General features: G+C 44.6%; 1 protein-coding gene across 1 annotated transcript; it reads right to left on the bottom strand.

The window, feature by feature from the left end:
* Positions 1 to 3,032: 3,032 nt before the first annotated feature.
* LOC117843237 (MYB-like transcription factor ODO1) lies at positions 3,033 to 4,403 on the bottom strand. Its single transcript, XM_034723806.2, has 2 exons — positions 4,016 to 4,403; positions 3,033 to 3,922 (listed from the first exon to the last, which is right to left on the bottom strand). Exons 1-2 carry the CDS (start codon positions 4,146 to 4,148, stop codon positions 3,234 to 3,236), a joined length of 822 nt encoding a protein of 273 aa, XP_034579697.1. The 5' UTR covers positions 4,149 to 4,403; the 3' UTR covers positions 3,033 to 3,233.
* Between the last annotated feature and the right edge of the window lie 4,970 nt (positions 4,404 to 9,373).

Here is a 9,373-nt window from a genome sequence, read left to right as displayed (position 1 = left end):
TTTTTAAATATGATGGACTAGTCTAGTTGGAAGCAATCCGTGTGCGTCTGTCATTTCCTTCTGGAGGCACCACTCAGACTCTGAAATTTGCACCTGTATTCATCCCATCCAGGTGAAACTGGTTTTCCTCAAGCGCGTTATCCGATCGCCAGATGTCGACAAATGCGCGCATCTACGGTGCGGAAACTGAAATTTGAAAAATGAAAACTAGCGCTCTAGCTATTTGGCAGTTCAACGCAGGACGTGCGATACTGCAGGCGACTTGCAAGCGACTGGATCGGAGACGGTTGCAATTGACAGCACCACCAATCTGATGAATGAAGAGAGGTAGGCTTCATGCTGACCTCATCGTGACCTCAGAACTCAGGAGGGATGAGAGCTTGCTCCAAAATCGTCTCGACGGAGTTTGACCGTCTAAGATCCATCCATCTTTGAGTGAGCGCTGCTGCATCAGCATGTTGGGATCAGTCCATGGAGGCTGCTTCCAGATGAGAGAAGATGCCTACTCCAGAGTCTACAATCGTCTGATTCTAGAATGACCGGTCATTATCTCCATTGCCGATGGCCATTGGCCAGAGCCAACCCAATGAGAGCCCTGCTCTGGAGGCTGTAATAATTAATTCCACTGCCGACATGCTTGGGCCCCTGGAATCTCTTGTGGAGTTTGTGACTGATCGTTCGCTAGCTCGATGAAGTTTACGTTGACGTTGATTTCAGCCTTGAGGTGGAGTCATCTTTGTGCTTTACTAGGATGTCTCACCTAGAACAGCTCTGCGCATTTCTTCCCAGCTTTACTAGGAACCTTGTACGATTTATGACATGTTCATGAGTTCATCCTTGCTCTCAACGTTATTTGTCATGGACACAAAGCACAAATGGGATCGACACGCGCCAACCTTTTATGAGCTTGCCGTCAAGTGGATCGTGGCACAAAGCCTGTGTCTTATGTGTTTGGGAACCTTGTGCTAAACTTTAGCATAGTATTAAAGTTTAGCACCCTGGAATAGAGTACTAAAGTTTAGCACTTGGGGTTGTTTGGATACAGTGTTAAAGTTTAGCACCTTGGGTGAGAAATGACTATATTGCCCTCATTTATGACTGGCTTGGGGAAAAGTGGAGAGGAGAGAGAGGGAGCAACTAGGGAAAAAGTGGGCTTGGGACCACTTTTAGTACCCATTAGCACCTTTTAGCACCCCTTAGGTGTGCTACAGAAAACAAGGGTGCTAAACTTTAGCACTCACCTTTTAGCACCACTGTTTGGAAGTTTCAAGTGTTAAAAGTGTGCTAAAAGTGAGGTGCTAAAGTTTAGCACCCCTTTCCAAACACCCCCTTAGCCTTTTTCAATTGCTTTTCCATTTCAGTTCTCTCTCTCCATGGCATCATGACGAGCACAAATGTCGACGGAGGGCACACGTGGCGCCCATCCACTGGGCCTCCCACGGAAGAGTCCAGAAGAAGCGCCGCGAGCACGCTTGCATGCGCAACCGCGTCTCCCCTACCAGATTAAACGAAAGCTGTGCAATCTCTTTTCTTTTTACACCACTTTCTCCTAGGATATCTTAGCTAGATTGTAGCTTTTCGAAAGGTCGAGAGGGAAATGAAGTAAGGAAAAAGCATTACAAGAGTCATGCAGTTCACGCGTCAGATAACTGAAGAAGCGTCTTCCTGGGTAGCGGGATGTTTTGCTCCTTTTGCTCAAAGCAGTAGTCTTGTCCACGGTCGCTCATCGGTGGAAATGTGATACTCTAACTATAAAACTCCACAGGAGGTCATCATCTCTGGATGACACTGCTAGCTCCTGTATTTTTTCTTCTATCCTCTTAATGAAAAACATGCCAAGGCACGGTCAAGAAAAAGAAATGGAATGACGAGAGATGGATAGGGTTTGACTTTCATAATGGAATTTTGCTGTGGGCATGTAGGAGTATACTCCACAATTTTCACGCATGTCATAATTAAAACACGCCGTCATGCATCACAATAGGTTAAGGTAAACTGAAGTGAAAATTCTACACAGTGACACATGTATAGAATATCCTTCAAGTAACACATAGAATGGCACTGCGAAAAAGGGAGAGGAAACGGGGCTGACACTGACAATATAAGCGCTTTCAGGGTTCAGAAAGAGCACTAGCTAGTATGACTGCACTGGGTTAAAGAGGGTCGTTATCGTCTTGATACACTTGGGAGTAAGGGTGACTGTCGGTGTTTAAACCTGTTGACCTACCGAGGGGGTACCCGAGGTAGTGTTTTGGTCAGTGGGGCACGTCGAGATCAGGAACTCGAAGGTAAACGCAGACACACGATTTAAACAGGTTCGGACCGTTAAATTGCGTAATACTCTACGTCCTGTGTGTTCGTTGGATTGAATTGCTCTGGAGGATGTCCTTGCCTCACCTTATATTGCCGGGGGCAAGGTTACAAGTCGGTTGGTTACAAGAATACTAGTCGGATACGACTAGAAGAGTTTTACTCTTATTACAACAAGTACTTTTCTAGTCCTCGATTAGTTCCTGTCTTTTCATATAGACTACGCCATGATCTCCATGTCAGATACGTTTCGGTATCCAACCCCATATTTAGAATTATCCAAAACTCCTGGTAGGGTCCATAGATGTACGTACGATATTGTGGAAAGAAAACGTTGGGAAATAAGATAACCACGGAAACGTCTTCGTAGAAATTTAGCAATGCATGCATGTACAGAGTGGTTTCACATCGTCGTAGAGGTCTTATGTTGCGCCATACAGTCCATAAAAGGTAGGCCCAATTTTTCTCCGATTTCGTCATTGTCCAAGTCCGTTATGGTCGGGCGAGTGCATGCTGAACACATTTGCGCTACAAGACTAGCAGCAGTTTTCAATCGCTTCTTCTTTGCAATTGGTCATCGTTTTTTTCAGTTATTTTGGTCAATAAGCATCTATACGATCGTGTTAGAAGTAATGGTAAAACTGTCACGCAAAATGATATGGATTATATTAGATAACTTTTGGCAAATATATTACTAAAATTATCGGCCACCGGTAAAGAACTACAATGGGAGAATATGGAGTAGTATATTTTGTAGCATTGCAACTACAAAAAAAGAACTAAAAAGGAGCTACGAGTCCCAAAAAAAAGGAGAAAGAAACGGGGTGCATATTCTGTGCATCGCGAAGCTGTAACATTTTTTTAGGAGCATATACTTGTACGCGTGGCAACGAGAGATTTTAGCTACACAAAGAATGACGAGCTCAGAAGAGCTCGATCCTGCTGTTGTTCCATGTCTCCTGATGCTCGAACAGAGCGATCCTCTGGTCCGTGAGGAAGGGGTCCTCGAACTCCCACGGCGTCGGGCCCGTGACCACGTCAAGCCACATGGACTCCGGCCACTCCACCATCTGCGGCCACTCCGGCCACTCGCCGTCGACGATGCTGCTCCCCCCGCTCGATGACGAGGAGGAAGAGGAAGATTCAGGCGAATAAGCTGTGCTGGTGCCGCTGTCGTTGGCCGCGGGCGGCGCGTCGACGACGTCGCCGTCTGGGATGACGATGTCGTCCAGGAGGCGCGCCATGCGCACCTCGTCGACGCAGAACGCCTCGTGTCCAGCACATGGCGGCGGCGTGATTGCCGCCGCGACGGCCTTCGCCTCATCCTCCGGCGAGCTGCCGGTGTCCGGAACGGGCTGGAGGGGCTTGTGGGTGACGGGGTCGATGCCCATCTTCTTCAGCTTCTTCTTGATGTGGGTGTTCCAGTGGTTCTTGATCTCGTTGTCCGTCCTCCCCGGCAGCTGCGACGCGATCTTGGACCACCGGTTGCCCAGCTCCGCGTGCAGGTCGATGACCGTCTTCTCCTCCTCCGGCGACAGCAGCCCGCGCTTCAGGTCCGGCCGCAGGTAGTTGGTCCACCGCAGCCGGCAGCTCTTCCCGCAACGCAGCAATCCTGTTCGATGAGCACAAGCACGATTGAGTTCATGGCGTCCTGGCGTGCGAGCAAGGCTGAGCAGGCGAAGGAGGGACGACGGCGATCACTCACCGGCGAGCTTGGGCACCGCGCGCCAGCAGCACTGGCCGTTGTTGAGAAGGAAGCTGACGAGCTTCTGGTCCTCCTCCGCGGTCCACGGGCCCTTCTTCAGCCCCACCTTGTCGCAGCATGGTTGCCTCCCCATTGATGAGCTTGTTGTTAGGTAGTAGGAGACTGAGACGACTCGCGCAAATAAAAGGCAAGAAGCAAGCTAGCTAACGGTTGCAAGCGAAGTAGCCTTGCTCGACGTGGGAAGTACTAGGCAAGCAACTGCGGCTAGCTTCACGGTGGAGACGCCATTGCCACCTTCCTTTATATAAAGGACGAGGAGGGAGAAGACGACGACAGGGTCGGTAGCGAGCGAGCTAGCAAATGGAATTATGGAGGCAGTTCTTGTACAGGACGACGGAACACGTGTCATCTGGATGGCCCCACCGCCGTGTTGCGGCTTGGTCATGTTGTTGCTCGTGGGTCCCTTTCGCTTGCTTAGCACGGGCTGCTATGCCAAGCTTTCGCGCTTTTATTTGAATCTAGTTTTTTATTTTTATTTGTTGAGCGGGTTCATTGTTCTTGAAATTTAAGAGGGAAACGAATTAGTCAATGATCAATCAATAGTGTATTTGATCTGAGCCTTTCTGCTACTCAATGTGTTCAGCTGTTCATTAATTTCCATGCCTCTATATCTTTTGGTAGTTAGGATCTGCATGCATGGTAGGGTATACAGTATACACATGACACTACGAATAAGAAATGCTTCCATTCAACTTGAAGATAAAACCATACCAGTGTACGCATGAAGAGTACTCGTGATTAGTAGTTTGTGTTAATGTGAGACCTTGATTTCTAGTTTATTACGTCATTAATTAGTATCTAATGGGGCAAGCGTAAATGCTTTTCCACTTCTACTATTCACTGCAGAATAATAGGGTTCTAATGTTGGTTGGCTGACTTATTAATAAATCTAAGCAGACTTCCATAAAAAAAAAATCTAAGCAGACAACTTCCATAACCAATTTGCGTCCATGAACAATATGATCCATAACCAATTTGCGTCCATGGACAATATAATCATACCGTATTATCATGTGACCTTTTCCTGCTCTAGAACGATCTCTTCAGCTGGGAACGCGGTTGTTGTGACCTTGACCTTGAAACGTTCAGTTCAGTTCAGTTATCACTTCAGCCTTCCAGGTAATCATCTACCAAACCACGCAAACGGGATATTGCTAATGAATGTAAATGTGGAGGATAAACTAATAAGCAGTAGTCAGAATTTCAGAGGTCCGTAGCCGCAGTCTTCTCAATCCTGGTAGGTTGGAACTGGACCAGATGTCATGCAGGATTGTAGGGGGTTGACAAACACACCCTTACTGTAAGTAACAATATTCATATATATGCAGTTGCTCAAAGACAATGGATCGTTTTGTCAACAAAATACGGTGCTTGCCCGTAACAAAATAATGCACCGGGTAATAAAATCGTGCCTTCATGTAAGCACGTTCTGAATTTAGGCAAAAAGAGACACTGATTTGATCATCACATAAGCCAATTTCACATGCCATATAATTTCGACCTAATTGTATTGTATCAGTTGAGCTCTCTACCAACCAAAGAGTGATCAAGACTTGAAGATATACAAGCTTACTCGAGTGATCAGCTCGTCAGTTGACTCGACTTCTCGAGCAAGACATGCTAGCATATGATTTCTTAGTCAATTTTTGGTTCGTCCATTCTATCTGCTTCTTATCAACTTCTCCTGTTCTACGCCCTCTCGATCGTCCATGTGTCTAGCTAGTCCATTATATTTCTGAAACCAAGAAAGATTGAGCTCTGAAGAGGTCTATCAACATAGAACCGGCAGTAGACATGTGTTAATATGTTATCCCCCATCGAATTATTAAGCACGTTGCTTTTGGTGAAGTGTATAAACACGTCGTCGTTGCAGAATTTGATGGCCTGTGAGAATCAACGCGCATGACTAATGCAAGTGTTCTCGATCAATGCACGTGACTAGTGTTTGCAGCATAGTCGTAGGTGGCTGCGGTCCACTGCCATCTCGGCTTACCATTTTCAGAAGGATAATTCCAGCCGTGTGGCAGTGGTTATGCAGCAAACATGCCAGTCAACGTTCTTCGAGTATGGCTTGGGCCTACAAAACATTGAGACATCACTCTCTCTTATATATTCGGGCTAGCAATTCTAAGGGATGTTAGTATTTTATCAAAGGAGATATAAGAATTAGATGTTTGCGCGCGGATACATTATTTAGGCCAACAGCTATTCAAAATTATTACTCTATATGTTAAGAATACATAATCTCTTTATCCTGCAGTGATAAATTTTGTTACCAATTACTATATGCCTTTTTGGTTCACATTCTTTATAATTTTCCCTTTTGCATCTTGTCTTCGTATGTGTTTGACATAAATAATATATTTATGTTATATGGTGACTCAAATCTACTTAGATTAGGACTTATTAGGGGTACGCTATCAGGACTTGTAGTTCTACTAGGACTTGAGTGTTGAATCCTACTAGGTGTAGGACCCCTACTTGCATGTATGAGGGACTTAGAGGGGACTGTATAAAAAAGGGGGTGGAGCCTCTATGAATCAATCAAGTCAAAGACAAACACCAAGGTCTCATCGAAACCTTGTGAAAGGCAATTAGGAGCGCTCAAGAAGGACAGGCTAGACAGTTCTATAGTATTAGATTCTTGTATAGGGCAAGAATCAAAGGGTGCTAGAGGGTCGAATAGGGTTGTGAGGGAGCAACAATCACTTGTACTCTTTTGGAGTTGTGCTTAAAGAATTTGCAGTCGGCTTCACCAAAATCCTATTCTCTTGTCGTGGTTGCCTCAACGCCGTCATTTAGGGTTTTCTACGGGATTCATCTACGTTGTTCTTGATATGGTGCAAGCTTGTGTCGTACTCACAATATCCTTTCAGGATTCGGGGACTGCTACGTATAACGAGTGGTATCAGATTCTAACAATTTAGTTGAAACCTTATCTGAGCTATGCTAGCTCTTGCTCCAGTTCATCCATCATGACTTAAAAATCTAATTTTTGGCTTCAAAATCTTGATCTTAGCTGCTGCAATCTATAAGAGAAGTTTTCGCTCTATATATTAAGTTAAGACCCTAGTGCTTGTTGTGCTCTTATTTCATACCTTATTTGAATTTTATTAAAAATATGTATTCCAGGCCCACTCTTAGTAACTACCATAGAATGAATAGGCGTTTCAGCGTACACTTTAGGGCCTCATATGTTGAATTTCTTTTCTTTTATCAAAGGACTATGAGTGTAGTGGTATATATTCCTAAAATATGTTGGAGGTATGCCCTAGAGGCAATCATAGAGATGATGATATTCCATTTGTATCCATGATTTATATTGTGTTCCTTGAATATCCATTAAAGGCTACTTGAATTGATTTGCAATTATGTGAATTGTGTGTGAAACTCTTTACTTGTATGGTTATTCTAAAGTTGTCCCTAGTCGGAGTTCATGTGAGGACACACATGAATATTAGACTAGCACATGTATTAGTTGATGACTATGTTTCACAAGTCATGGACATGGAGATGTTGAACTAATAATGTGGGCACATGTGGAGACATGTGATAGGACTGACCCAACACGAGAAGTAGTTCTCTCTTTAAACAACATATATGCTTTGTCCTTAGACCTGAGATTGTCGCATGTATTCAAGATGTGGATTGACCTACTTAGGGGCTATCAAACGCTACGCCGTAACAGGGTAGTTATAAAGGTAGTTTTCGGGTTTGTCAAGAAGCATGCTATGAGACATGGTCAATCAAGATGGGATTTGCCCCTCTCTGATTGAGAGTGATATCTCTCGACCCCTCGAGTGATCGGATCCGAAAATGCATGGCCATGCTACGTACGGTTAAGAGTTAACCTACAAAGGGATTCCGAATCACAGGATCGAGAAAGAGTGGTCGACTTGAAGCTAGACCAAAAATCGTGAGGCAAAGGGAATAGCATGTATATAATGTTGTGATGGTTCGTCTGATATGATCTTCGTGTGCATATAGGAGTTGGCACGTCTTGCTAGAGGCCGCTACCGACTATTGGGCCGAGTAGGAGTACCTGGGCCATGTCTATATGTATCCGAACCTATAGGGTCACACACTTAAGAGGCTGGAAGCCCAATTCGGATGTGATCCGAGTTGGATTAGGTTTAGAAGTACTAATGGGTCAGGAACCTCTATAAATAGAGGGGTGGGGCGCCCTAGGGTTTAACCTTTTTGGCGAAACACATCTGCCGCGCCTCCCACGCCCTCGCCTGTTGCAACTCACGGATCTAGCAGTCCGGCTTGCGACGCTTCCTCCCTGCACGTGTGGATACCTTGGAGGTATTGCGCCTGCAGCACTTGGACGAGCCGCCGACGAGCTACGATGAGCCGACGACGAGCCGCGGCACGAGGGCGATCTTGCTGCACGTGGACGAGCTGCTGAGGAGCTGCTGGACGTTGACGTGATCGACCACGTACGACTACGTTGATCGACTTCGCTGCATCGACGCAAATCTACATCTTCCGCACCAGTAGTGCGTCGAGTGGTAATCCCATGATCCTTATACGGCAGTTTTTCTGGTTTTACGCGGTAGAAATTTTGTTTTGCGCTAGTGTAGCCTACCTCGTATCCCAACAAAATAATATAGGATTTTAATTAAATATCAATTAGAGATGTAAAAAATTGTACTCAGATATATTAAATTTAGCTAAAATAGCAACTTACATAATTCTTTTCATGGAATATTAATATAATTTAACATGTATTGCTATTGTCATTGGAATATGACTCAAGAAGGAAAGTTTTTTTTTGTGACGTTCAACCATAAAATCTATATGCTCATCGCTCTTTGCATACATGTATACGTTGTGTCTATATCGTGGCAGGCATCATAGAGTTTATGTCTGCATCGTGGCAGGCATCTAGAGTTTGAGTTAGTTTATTAAATGTAATTGCAGGAGTGGATAATTTAGAAGTATGTATATGTTATTTTCTTTTGTTTTTTTTGGGGGGTGTAATAGCAGGTGTCTATATCATAATTTAGACTTAGGAGGTTACATTAGTTTATTTTCAATAATTGGCAGACATGAGTTGGGTAATATCCGGACAATTGGCTCTAGATAGAGTGGGTCGGGAACTAATTGATCTAAAAGGGACCCACTCTCTTAGCTACAAGCATGCATACAACTCTCTCTCTCTCTCTCTCTCTCTCTCTCTCTCTCTCATGAAGAATGCAATCATGTGAATTCTTAGACACATGAAGGAAAATGACTTAGACATCCCTAACTTTAAAGGAAAAGAGCACAATTAATTGAGTGTTGTGCGGAAAA

The sequence above is a fragment of the Setaria viridis genome, chromosome 2 (genome assembly GCF_005286985.2).
Source record: "Setaria viridis chromosome 2, Setaria_viridis_v4.0, whole genome shotgun sequence".
Taxonomy (NCBI): Eukaryota; Viridiplantae; Streptophyta; class Magnoliopsida; order Poales; family Poaceae; genus Setaria; species Setaria viridis.
The sequence above is the reverse complement of the archived record's forward strand: the minus strand, read 5'-3'. Positions and strand labels throughout refer to the sequence as shown.